Source organism: Staurois parvus, unplaced genomic scaffold, assembly GCF_062004578.1.
Source record: "Staurois parvus isolate SC_StPar_1 unplaced genomic scaffold, SC_StPar_1.0 ptg003144l, whole genome shotgun sequence".
Taxonomy (NCBI): Eukaryota; Metazoa; Chordata; class Amphibia; order Anura; family Ranidae; genus Staurois; species Staurois parvus.
The window spans coordinates 149,106-162,500 of NW_028320940.1; the positions used below are offsets into that span (position 1 = coordinate 149,106).

Sequence of the window (13,395 nt, forward strand, 5' to 3'; positions counted from 1 at the left end):
CGGTGTAGAGCTTGCTTTGTGTCCCCCAAGGCTGTGTAGAGCGGGTCTTGTGTCCCCCAAGGCGGTGTAGAGCGGGCCTCGTGTCCCCCAAGGCGGTGGAGAGCGGGCCTCGTGTCCCCAAGGCGGTGGAGAGCGGACCTCGTGTCCCCCAAGGTGGTGGAGAGCGGGCCTCGTATCCCCAAGGTGGTGGAGAGCGGGCCTCGTGTCCCCAAGGCGGTGGAGAGCGGGCCTCGTGTCCCCAAGGCGGTGGAGAGCGGGCCTCGTGTCCCCAAGACGGTGGAGAGCGGGCCTCGTGTCCCCCAAGGCTGTGTAGAGCGGGCCTCGTGTCCCCAAGGCGGTGTAGAGCGGGCCTCTCCTCGTGTCCCCCGCAGCAGTGGCGAAGAAACCGGAAGTCGGAAACCAGAACTCGGCTTCACAATGAGGCTTGGAGCGCAAGTGGAACGCAAATCGATCCCTAGGGCCTGGGGATCGCATTGCAAGCCACCCGTTTCATTGCAAGCCACCCGTTTCATCTGTGCTCCCCACAAAGGGATTTCCCCTCGCATTTGGCGAGCGGGCGAATGGAAATTTCAAGCCCTGATATAGATAATACATGTATATCACACATAAATCATCAAACCTGGCAGAACAGGAAGATGTCCTTTTAATGACGAAACGCGTAAAGGGCAGAGCCTCCTGCTGACGTCATCACGTACCACTGACTTGTAATGCAACCTAGTATATTGATGCTTTTAAAGAGTCACCAATGGAAAATATTGGGCACAGACGTTTGTTGCTGAGGATTGCAAAAATGGCTCTCACAGCGAAAGGGTTAAAGGGGAGGAGTCAAGATCGGGCGGTTAAAAGCTTACACATTATTGCACAAAGAGGAGCCTTTCCTAACATGATCCCCCTTGGCCCCTCCCCAGTCCCGCCTCCCCCATGTGACACAGGAGCACGCAATTTGAAAGGTTTGACATATTTGGTATCCATTGACTCAGCGCAACATTTTATTTTCGTTTTTTTACATTTTACGAAAAAGTTGATTTATTGCACTTTCACGCCCTAAAATGAATGGAAAGCCTTTTTTTTTTTTTTTTGCGCTTCCTAAATGGTTGTGCTGATATTTTGTGACATAAGAAATTGGAAACGCCACCATTTTATTCTCCGGGGTGTCTGCTTTCAGAAAACACGACACATTCAGGGGGTTGGGTCATCTTCAGGCCTAAAAAGACTGTGCAAACATGGCTGTGGCAGGGAAAGGGTCAAGGGGGAGGAGTCAGGATCAGGGGGCTGAAGGCTCAGCACAGCATTGCACAAATGACTGCCCATAGACCATCCTGATCCCACCGCGCCCCGCCCCTCCCAGCGCTGCACCCATGTGACAGATTTGAAATAGAAAACCACGCCTCCGGTAACCCCGCCCCTTCCATAAACTTATCCTGGAAGACCACTCCCTCCTATCTCCTCCCCTCATCTCCAGAAGTCTGGCGGAAGAGGTACTCAGGCCCCTCCTCCAGAAGTCTGGCGGAAAAGGTTTTCAGGCCCCGCCCTCCACCCCATCTCCTCCCCCAGCAGTCTGGCGGAAGAGTTATTCAGGCTCCACCCTCCGCCGCCAACACGCACCGCCTGTCAGAGTCGTCCTGTCAGCCCCGCCCCCCGCGCAGGCGTACTGCGGAGTAAACAGAGGAGCGGAGATTGTAGAGTGAGGGGAGAGCTCCGCCATACGGGACCGACACCGAGGAGGACGGGGAGAGGAGAGAGAGGAGGAGATCGGAGCGCCGCCGGGAGTCAGCCGATCCCCGCTGCGAGGGAGGAGGAGAGCGGGGCGCTGAGGGAGCGCCGAGGAGAGAAGACAGGAGACCGGTTCCAGCCGGATCCGTCCCGCGCCTGCGCACTGCGCTCCGCCATGGTGCAGAAGGATGGACAGAGCGGCCCCAGCGAGCCGGACAAACCGACCGGAACCAGCCCGACCCCCCTCACCGGAGAGCTCAGCGCCCCCCCCGGAGAGGAGGAGCCGGACACCCCCCGGGCCAGGCGCTTCCTGTGCGGGGTGGTGGAGGGTCAGTCTGTATATACTCTGTATACCCCTCCCCCAATGTGTGTTATATCACCCCTCCCCCATACTGCCCCCTATAGAGGAGACCTCCCCTCCCCCACACAGAGAATCCCCTCCCCCATACTGCCCCCTATAGAGGAGACCGCCCCTCCCCCACACAGAGAATCCCCTCCCCCATACTGCCCCCTATAGAGGAGACCTCCCCTCCCCCATACTACCCCCTATAGAGGAGACCTCCCCTCCCCCATACTACCCCCTATGGAGGAGACCTCCCCTCCCCCACACAGACCATCCCCTCCCCCCATACTACCCCCTATGGAGGAGACCGCCCCTCCCCCACACAGAGAATCCCCTCCCCCATACTGCCCCCTATAGAGGAGACCTCCCCTCCCCCATACTACCCCCTATAGAGGAGACCTCTCCTCCCCCACACAGACCATCCCCTCCCCCCATACTGCCCCCTATAGAGGAGACCTCCCCTCCCCCATACTGCCCCCTATAGAGGAGACCGCCCCTCCCCCACACAGAGAATCCCCTCCCCCATACTGCCCCCTATAGAGGAGACCGCCCCTCCCCCACACAGAGCATCCCCTCCCCCATACTGCCCCCTATACAGGAGACCTCCCCTCCCCCATACTACCCCCTATGGAGGAGACCTCCCCTCCCCCACACAGACCATCCCCTCCCCCCATACTGCCCCCTATAGAGGGGACCTCCCCTCCCCCATACTGCCCCCTATAGAGGGGACCTCCCCTCCCCCACACAGAGCATCCCCATATCGCCCCCTATAGAGGAGACCACCCCTCCCCCACACAGCATCCCCTCCCCCATACTGCCCCCTATAGAGGAAACCGCCCCTCCCCCACACAGAGCATTCCCACCCCCATACCGCCCCCTATAGAGGAGACCTCCCCCCCCCCCCCACACAGCATCCCCTCCCCCATACTGCCCCCTATAGAGGAAACCGCCCCCCCCCCACACAGCATCCCCTCCCCCATACTGCCCCCTATAGAGGAAACCGCCCCTCCCCCACACAGAGCATTCCCACCCCCATACCGCCCCCTATAGAGGAGACCTCCCCTCCCCCACACAGAGCATCCCCTCCCCCATACTGCCCCCTATACAGGAGACCTCCCCTCCCCCACACAGACCATCCCCTCCCCCCATACTACCCCCTATAGAGGAGACCTCCCCTCCCCCACACAGACCATCCCCTCCCCCATACTGCCCCCTATAGAGGGGACCTCCCCTCCCCCATACTGCCCCCTATAGAGGAAACCGCCCCTCCCCCACACAGACCATCCCCTCCCCCATACTGCCCCCTATAGAGGGGACCTCCCCACCCCCATACTGCCCCCTATAGAGGAGACCCACACACACACAGAGCATCCCCTCCCCCTATAGAGGAACCCCCCTCCCCATATCACCCTCTATAGAGGAGACCCCCACCTCCCCCCACACAGAGCATCCCCTCCCCCGTACCACCCCTATTGAAGAAACTGTCCTTTATAAAGGAGACACCTTCCACAGAGCACCCCCCCATACATCACCTGTAGACAAGACCCCCCCTTCCCCATATCGCTCCTTATAGAGGAGACCCCCCCCTCACAGAGCATCCCTTTCCCCAATACCAACCCCTATAGAGGGGAACCCCCCTCCCCCACACTGACCCCTATAGAGGAGACAACCCCTATAGAGGCCCCCCCTTTCCCCATACCGCCCCTTATAGAGTATATCGCTCCCATATAAAGGAAACCCCTTCCCCCATACCGACCCCTATAGAGGAGCCCCCTTCCACTATACTGACCCCTATAAAGTAGACCCCCCCCCCCCAGATCATCCCCTTTCTGTATATCACCTCCTATTGAGGAGATCCCTCTTCCCCTATACTGATCCTTATAGAGGAGACCACATTTTGCCCCCCTATAAAGGAGACCGACCCCTCACCCATACCGCCCCCTATAGAGGAGGCCCCCCCGAACACACACACAGAGCAACCCCTCCTCCATACCGCCCCCTATAGAGGAGACCCCCCCCCCCCCCCACACACACACAGAGCAACCCCTCCTCCATACCACACCCTATAGAGGAGACCCCCCCCCCCCCACACACACACACACAGAGCAACCCCTCCTCCATACCACACCCTATTGAGGAGACCCCCCCCCCCCCCCCCCCCCACACACACACACACACACACACAGAGCAACCCCTCCTCCATACCACACCCTATAGAGGAGACCCCCCCCCCCACACACACACACAGAGCAACCCCTCCTCCATACCACACCCTATAGAGGAGACCCCCCCCCCCAAACACACACACAGAGCAACCCCACCTCCATACCGCCCCCTATAGAGGAGACCCCCCCAAACACACACAGAGCAACCCCTCCTCCATACCACACCCCATAGAGAAGACCCCCCCCACACACACACACAGAGCAACCCCTCCTCCATACCACACCCTATAGAGGAGAAAAAACACACACACAGAGCAACCCCACCTCCATACCGCCCCCTATAGAGGAGACCCCCCTTCAAACACACACACAGAGCAACCCCTCCTCCATACCACACCCTATAGAGGAGACCCCCCCCCAAACACACACACAGAGCAACCCCTCCTCCATACCACACCCTATAGAGGAGACCCCCCCCCCCCCCCCCCCCAAACACACACACAGAGCAACCCCACCTCCATACCGCCCCCTATAGAGGAGACCCCCCTTCAAACACACACACAGAGCAACCCCTCCTCCATACCACACCCTATAGAGGAGACCCTCCCCCCCCCCCCCACACACACACAGAGCAACCCCTCCTCCATACCACACCCTATAGAGGAGACCCCCCCCCCCCCCCCCCAACACACACACAGAGCAACCCCACCTCCATACCACACCCTATAGAGGAGACTCCCCCCCCCAACACACACACAGAGCAACCCCTCCTCCATACCACACCCTATAGAGGAGACCCCCCCTTCCACATACTGCCCCATATAGAGGAGACCCCCCCCCCCACAGAGCATCCCTCCCCCATGCCGGACCCTATAGGGACCCCCCTCCATCATACCAACCCCTATAGTGGAGATCCCCCATCCCGAGTTCTACAAAATTGATCATCCCCCCCCATACCTCCCCCTATAGAGGAACCCCCCTACCCCACAGAGCATCCCCTCCATACAACCCCCTATAGACTTGATCCCCCCCCCCCATCTGCACAGTGTCCCCTCCCCCTATAGAGGAGACCCCCCCCTCCCCCACACACACTCAACATCCCCTTCCCTCATATGACCACCTATAGAGATGATCCCCCTCCCCTATACCGCCCTTATAGAGGAGACCTCCCTTCCCCATACAGCCTCCTATAGAGGAGATCCCCCCCCCCCCCCACTCACACAGAGCATCCCCTTTCCCAATACCAACCCCTGTAGAGGAGACCCTCCCCATATGGCCCCTATAAAGGATACCCCCCCCACAGAGCATTACCACCCCCTATAATGGAGTCCCCTCCACAGAGCATCCCCTCCCCCATACCACACCTTATAGAGGAGACCCCCCCTTCTCCCACATACTGACCCCTGTAGATTAGACCCCCCCCACCTTACAGAGCATTCCCTTCCCCGATACTATCCCCTATAGAGGAGACCCCCCCCCCCCGAGGCATTCCCTCCCCCCATACCAACCCCTATAGAGAAGACGACCCCTATAGCGCCCCCCTTTCCCCATACTCCCCTCTATAGAGGATACCGTCCCCATAGATGAAACCCTTCGCCCATTCCGCCCCTATAGAGGAACCCTCTCACCTATATCACCCCCTATAGAGGAGACCCCCTCCACCTTACTGACCCCTATAGAGTAAATCCCCCCCCCCCCCGAGCATCCCCTTCCTGTATACCACCCCTTATAGAGGAGACCCCTCTTCCTCTATACCAATCCCTATAGAGGAGACCGCATGTTGCCCCCTATAAAGGAGACCCCCCCCCCCCCCCCCATGAGCATCCTCTCCCCCATTCCACCCCTTATAGAGGAGACCCCCCCACTTCACCCATACCGACCCACTATAGAGGAGACCCCCTCCCCCATACCGCCCCCTATAGAAGGGACCCCCTTCCAACGCACACAGAGCATACCCTTCCCCCCCATACCGCCCCCTATAAAGGAGGCCCCTCTCCTCCCCCACAGAACATCCCCATACCACACCCTATAGAGGAGACCTATCTTCCCCATACTGACCCTATATAGGAGACCCCCCCCCCCCAAGAGCATCCCCATGCTGGCCACTATAGAGGAGACCCCCTCCCCCATACCGGCCCCTATAGGGACCCCCTCCGTCATACCGACCCCTATAGTGGAGACCCCATTCCGGCCCCTACAGAGGAGACTACCCCCCACCCCTGTAGTGGAGCTCCCCTCCTCCATACAACCCATCTATAGAGGTGACCCCCCCCCCATCTGCACAGTGTTACCTCCCCCTATAGAAGAGACCCCCCCCCCCACACACACAGCATCCTCTTCCCTCAAACGACCACCTATAGAGACGATCCCCCCCTCCCCTATACTGCCCCTATAGAGGAGCTCCCCCCCACAGATAGAGCATCCCCAATACCAACCCCTATAGAGGAGAACCTCCCCACAGAGCATTATCGCCCCCTATATTGGAGCCCCCCCCACAGAGCATCCCCTCCACCATACCACACCCTATAGAGGAGACCCCCCTCCCCCCCTTACAGAACATCCCCTCCCCCATACCACACCCAATAGAGGAGACCCCCATACTGACCCCTGTAGAAGAGACCCCCTCTCTCCACCCCTACAGAGCATTTCCTCCCCCATACCAACCCCTATAGTGGAGACCCCTCCCCCATACCAATCCCTATAGAGGAGACCCCATACTGATCCCTATAGAGGAGTGCCACACCCCTTTCCTTCCCTCTGGGAGAGGATCGCCCTTCCCCGATATCCCCCCCCCTTCCCTCGGAGGGGATCGCCCTTCCCCGATATCCCCCCCCCTTCCCTCGGAGGGGATCGCCCTTCCCCGATATCCCCCCCCCTTCCCTCGGAGGGGATCGCCCTTCCCCGATATCCCCCCCTTCCCTCGGAGGGGATCGCCCTTCCCCGATATCCGCCCTTCCCCGATATCCCCCCCTTCCCTCTGGGAGGGGATTGCCCTTCCCCGATATTCCCCCCTTCCCTCTGGGAGGGGATCGCCCTTCCCCGATATCCCCCCCTTTCCTGTGGGAGAGGATCACCCTTCCCCGATATCCCCCCCCTTCCCTCGGAGGGGATCGCCCTTCCCCGATATCCCCGCCCTTCCCCGATATCCCCCCCTTCCCTCGGAGGGGATCGCCCTTCCCCGATATCCCCCCCTTCCCTCGGAGGGGATCGCCCTTCCCCGATATCCCCCCCCTACCCTCGGAGGGGATCGCCCTTCCCCGATATCCCCCCCCCTGCCCTCGGAGGGGATCGCCCTTCCCCGATATCCCCCCCCTTCCCTCGGAGGGGATCGCCCTTCCCCGATATCCCCCCCCTTCCCTCGGAGGGGATCGCCCTTCCCCGATATCCCCCCCCCCTTCCCTCGGAGGGGATCGCCCTTCCCCGATCTCCCCCCCCCTTTCCTCGGAGGGGATCGCCCTTCCCCGATATCCCTTCCCTCGGAGGGGGATCGCCCTTCCCCGATATCCCTTCCCTCGGAGGGGGATCGCCCTTCCCCGAAATCCCCCCCCCTTCCCTCGGAGGGGATCGCCCTTCCCCGATATCCCCCCCTTCCCTCGGAGGGGATCGCCCTTCCCCGAAATCCCCCCCCCCTTCCCTCGGAGGAGATTCCCCCTTTGCGATATTCCCCCATCAGAGGTTTTCCGTCCCTTATATACCCCCCCAATGCCAGAAGGGATTCCCCTCCCCCTGATAGAGGATTCCCCCTTTCCTGATATTCCCCCCTCCCCCAGAGAGGATTCCCCTCCACCCAAACAAATAGACACACCCACTTTTTTAAAGAAAACCCAAAGAAGCCCCTCCCCCACCTGGCCAGGTGCTTCCTATACCGGGTGGTGGGTCAGTGTCGCCAGTTATTAGTATTACTACATAACAATTACCCTGAAGGACCCCCCCCCCCATTGTCATCATGGATCTCCCATTTCTAGTGTGTGTGTCTATGTGCATAATGTGTTGTGTAGATATATATCCAGTATCTCCCAGAAGTGAGCCCCCCCCCCCCCCCCACCTCCTCACATTTGTGTCAATCTTTGATTCTTTTCATGTGACAACACTGAAGAAATGACACTTTGCTACAATGTGACGTAGTCAGTGTACAGCTTGTATAACATGGAAATTTGCTGTCCCCTCAAAATAACTCAACACACCGCCATTAATGTCTAAACCGCCGGCAACAAAAGTGACTCCACCCCTAAGTGACAATGTCCAAATTGGGCCCAAAGGGTCAATATTTTGTGTGGCCGCCATTATTTTCCAGCACTGCCTTAAACCTCTTGGGCATGGAGGTCACCAGAGCTTCACAGGTTGCCACCGGAGTCCTCTTCCACTCCTCCATGACAACATCACGGAGCTGATGGATGTTAGAGACCTTGCTCTCCTCCACCTTCCATCTTCCACTCCTCCATGACGTCACCACGGAGCTGGTGGATGTTAGAGACCTTGCGCTCCTCCACCTTCCGTCTTCCACTCCTCCATGACGTCACCACGGAGCTGGTGGATGTTAGAGACCTTGCTCTCCTCCACCTTCCATCTTCCACTCCTCCATGACGCCATCACGGAGCTGGTGGATGTTAGAGACCTTGCGCTCCTCCACCTTCCATCTTCCACTCCTCCATGACGCCATCACGGAGCTGGTGGATGTTACAGACCTTGCGCTCCTCCACCTTCTGTTTGAGGAGGCCCCACAGATGCTCAGTAGGGTTCAGGTCTGGAGACATGCTTGGCCAGTCCATCACCTTTACCCTCAGCTTCTTTAGCAAGGCAGTGGTGGTCTTGGAGGTGTGTTTGGGGTCGTTATGTTGGAATACTGCCCTGCGGCCCAGTCTCCGGGGGGAGGGGATCATGCTCTGCTTCAGTATGTCACAGTACATGTTGGCATTCATGGTTCCCTCAATGAACTGTAGCCCCCCAGTGCCGGCAGCACTCATGCAGCCCCAGACCATGACACTCCCACCACCATGCTTGGTTGTAGGCACACGGAGGCCCCACAGATGCTCAGTAGGGTTCAGATCTGGAGACATGCTTGGCCAGTCCATCACCTGTACCCTCAGCTTCTTTAGCAAGGCAGTGGTGGTCTTGGAGGTGTGTTTGGGGTCGTTATGTTGGAATACTGCCCTGCGGCCCAGTCTCCGAAGGGAGGGGATCATGGTCTGCTTCAGTATGTCACAGTACATGTTGGCATTCATGGTTCCCTCAATGAACTGTAGCTCCCCAGCACTCATGGAGCCCCAGACCATGACACTCCCACCACCATGGTTGACTGTAGGCAAGACACACTTGTCTTTGTACTCCTCACCTGGTTGCCGCCACGCACGCCTGACACCATCTGAACCCAATCAGTTGATCTTGGTGTCATCAGACCACAGGACATGGTGGGGGACAAGGCCTTAAAGCGGAACTTCCTCTTTTGGGTGGAGCTCCGCTTTCATATTCAAAGCAAATTCTCCCCCATCCATCCGTGTCTCCAATAGCTTTAAAAAACACCCCCCTAGCATTCCTAGCTGTGGCCATCTTGAGTAAGGGCAGATGATTCATGCAGCATTTACTTCCTTGAATCTATTTGTCCTTAGCTCAGGCATGCAGGCAGAATGGTGTGCTTGCCTGGGAAAGCCCCTCCACTCAAGAAAACTCCTGGAATGTATGACATCGTTGGCCTAGGCCAGAAACCAGGAAGTAACTGAGGAAATGAAAAAAAAAAAAAAACAAGCAAATATACCATCCTGTCCATTTATTTATTTATTTTTTTTATGGTAGCAGCATAAGGAATAAAAACCGTTCCTATTGGTTGGGAGAGCGAAGCGCCACTTTAAGAATACCTACTTCAATAAAATCTTTTTCTTTAAAACCAGAGCTTCGTATCACTCATCTGTTACACAGAGAGTAAGATTTCTATATTTGTCATCAGTTTAACCCCTCCCCCTCCAGAGGATCCCCCCCCCTTCCTGACCAGGCCATTTTTTGCATTACGGCGCTGCATTGCTTTAACTGACAATTGCGCGGTCATGCAACGCTCCACCCAAATTAAATTTACTATTTTTTTTTTTTTTTTTTTGAATCGAGCTTTCTTTCGGTGGTATTTGATCGCCTGTGCGGTTTTTAATTTTTTGCGCTCTAAGCAAAAAAAAAAAAGACCAACAATTGTGAGGGGAAAAAAACAATATTTTGGACTTTTTGGTATAAAACGTCCAGTAAAAAAAAAAAACAAAACTAAAATTTCATTAGAAATTTCGCCCAAAATCTATCCTGCTCCGTGTCTTTGCTAAAAAAAAATAAATTAAAAAAAAAAATCCCAATATGTGTCAATGAATTGGTTTACGTGAAAGTTATCGCGTTTACAAATGGCGGTATAGATACTGGGATTTTTTTTTTTATTTTATTAAACACGTCCAGTAAAAAAAAATCAAATTTCCTCATAAATTTCGGCCAAAATGTATCCTGCTCCGTGTCTTTGCTAAAATAAAAAAAACAAAAAAAAAAATCCCAATATGTGTCAATGAATTGGTTTACGTGAAAGTTATCGCGTTTACAAATGGCGGTATAGATACTGGGATTTTTGTTTTCTACTAGTAATGGCGGCGATCGGCGACTTTTAGCGGGACTGCGGCGGACATTCTGACACTGGGGGGGAGCTAACTGACTTGGTGTCACTGACATCCCCAGTGACACTGATGCAATGATCAGTGCTAAAAAAAAAAAAAAAAGTACTGACACTGTACTAATGACACTGGGAAGGCAGGGGTTAATGTGAGGGGCGATCAAAGGGTTAACTGTGTGCTGGGAGTGTTTTACTAGGGGGGGGGGGTGTCACACTGATCGGGATGGCTGTGCTCCAGCTGACGGAGGACGATTGTTTGTAAACAAAACGGTTCTCCTCCCCGTCAGAGATGCTCGGTAATCACTGGGCGCCGGCGGGTAATTATCGGCTGGGACCCGGTGATTGACATCCGTGGTCGCAAATGGCGGCGCGGGTATGTGTATGTATATATATACAGTTGTGTCCAAAATTATTCAACCCCCAATGCTGTAAAGGGGTTTAGGGACTATAGTGTACATTTGGAATTGTATTCAGAATCAAATCCTACAAGGACGTTGTAACTACCCAAATGCAACTAAAATGACATCAATTGTTTATGTAATACAGTAGTAAATGGTTCTTATGTGGTTTCTTCATTGCCACAATTATTCAACCCCTTAAAGACTACCACTCTGAAGAACAGAGGTTCATACAGGTGCTTTCCATCAGGTATTGAAAACACCTGTGGATGTCACCGAGCAGCAATCAAGCATAATAAGCACCAATTAGGCAGCTTTAAAATGACTGTGATACTCAGCTCCTTCTAGACATTTACTGGTGTGGTTACAAACATGGTGAAGGCAAGAGAATGGTCCAGGAAGACAAGAGAAGAGGTGATTTCTCTTCACAGGAAGGGCAATGGCTATAAGAAGATTGCAAAGATGTTAAACATACCAAGAGACACCTTAGGAAGCATCATTCGCAAATTCAAGGCAAAGGGCACTGTTGAAACGCTACCTGGTCGTGGCAGAAAGAAGATGCTGACTTCGACTGCTGTGCGCTACCTGAAGCGTAGAGTGGAGAGAAGTCCCCGTGTGACTGCTGAGGAACTGAGAAAAGATTTGTCAGATGTGGGTACAGAAGTTTCAGCCCAGACAATAAGACGCACACTGCGTAATGAAGGCCTCCGTGCCAGAACTCCCAGGCGTACCCCCTTGCTGTCTCCAAAGAATAAGAAGAGTCGACTGCAGTATGCCAAAAGCCATGTGGACAAACCACAAAAGTTGTGGGATAGTGTTCTGTGGACTGATGAAACAAAATTAGAACTGTTTGGGCCCATGGATCAACGCTATGTTTGGAGGAGGAAGAACAAGGCCTATGATGAAAAGAACACCTTGCCTACTGTGAAGCATGGTGGAGGGTCAATCATGCTTTGGGGCTGTTTTGCTTCTGCAGGTACAGGGAAGCTTCAGCGTGTGCAAGGTACCATGAATTCTCTTCAGTACCAGGAGATATTGGATGGAAACGTGATGCAGTCCGTCACACACCTGAGGCTTGGGAGACGTTGGACCTTTCAACAGGACAATGATCCCAAGCATACCTCCAAGTCCACTAGAGCATGGTTGCAGAGGAAAGGCTGGAACATTTTGGAGTGGCCATCGCAGTCACCAGACTTAAATCCGATTGAGAACCTCTGGTGGGACTTAAAGAAAGCAGTTGCAGTGCGCAAGCCTAAGAATGTGACTGAACTGGAGGCCTTTGCCCATGAAGAATGGGCGAAGATACCCGTAGATCGCTGCAAGACACTTGTGTCAAGCTATGCTTCACGTTTAAAAGCTGTTATAACTGTAAAAGGATGCTGTACTAAGTACTAAGATTGAATGTCACTTGGGGGTTGAATAAAACTGATAATGCTGTGAGCACAGAAAAGACATTTGTGGTTATTTCATTATAACTGTTATGTTATATTTGTCTGACCTACAAGTGCCTCTTTAATGTAAATGTAAGCAAGATGACTGAATGATCAAAAGCAATGTCAAACTGGCCAAAACACTCAATTTCAGTGGGGGTTGAATAATTTTGGACACAACTGTATATCTATATATATGTGTGTGTGTGTGTGTGTATATATATATGTGTGTGTGTGTGTATATATATGTGTGTGTGTGTGTGTGTGTGTATATATATATATATGTGTGTGTGTATATATATGTGTGTGTATGTGTGTGTATATATATATATATATATGTGTGTGTGTATATATATATATATACAGTCATGGCCGAAATTGTTGGCACCCTTGATATTTCTCCAGGAAATCATGTATTTCTCACGAAACGTATTGCATTAACACATGTTTTGCTATACACATGTTTATTCCCTTTGTGTGTATTGGGACAAAACAAAAAAAGGGAGGAAAGAAAGCAAATTCGACATAATGTCACACAAACCTCCAAAAATGGGCTGGACAAAAGTATTGGCACCCTTTCACAACTGCGGATAAATAAGAATGTTACAAGCATGTGATGCTCCTGTAAACTCACCTGGGGCAAGTAACAGGTGTGGGCAATATAGAAATCACACCTGAAAGCAGATAAAAAGGAGAGACGTTCACTTAACCTTTG

At 54.1% G+C, this 13,395-nt stretch overlaps 1 protein-coding gene across 1 annotated transcript in view; it reads left to right on the forward strand.

Annotated features, from left to right (window-relative positions):
- Nucleotides 1-1,635: 1,635 nt before the first annotated feature.
- Nucleotides 1,636-13,395, forward strand: part of LOC149428551 (protein O-GlcNAcase-like) — a gene marked incomplete at its 3' end in the record, with an annotated part of 26,279 nt that continues 14,519 nt past the window's right edge. Inside the window, exon 1 of the mRNA XM_089667275.1 lies at nt 1,636-2,042. Within this exon, the coding sequence (XP_089523401.1) occupies nt 1,889-2,042 (154 nt within the window). The remainder of the gene's footprint in view (nt 2,043-13,395) is intronic.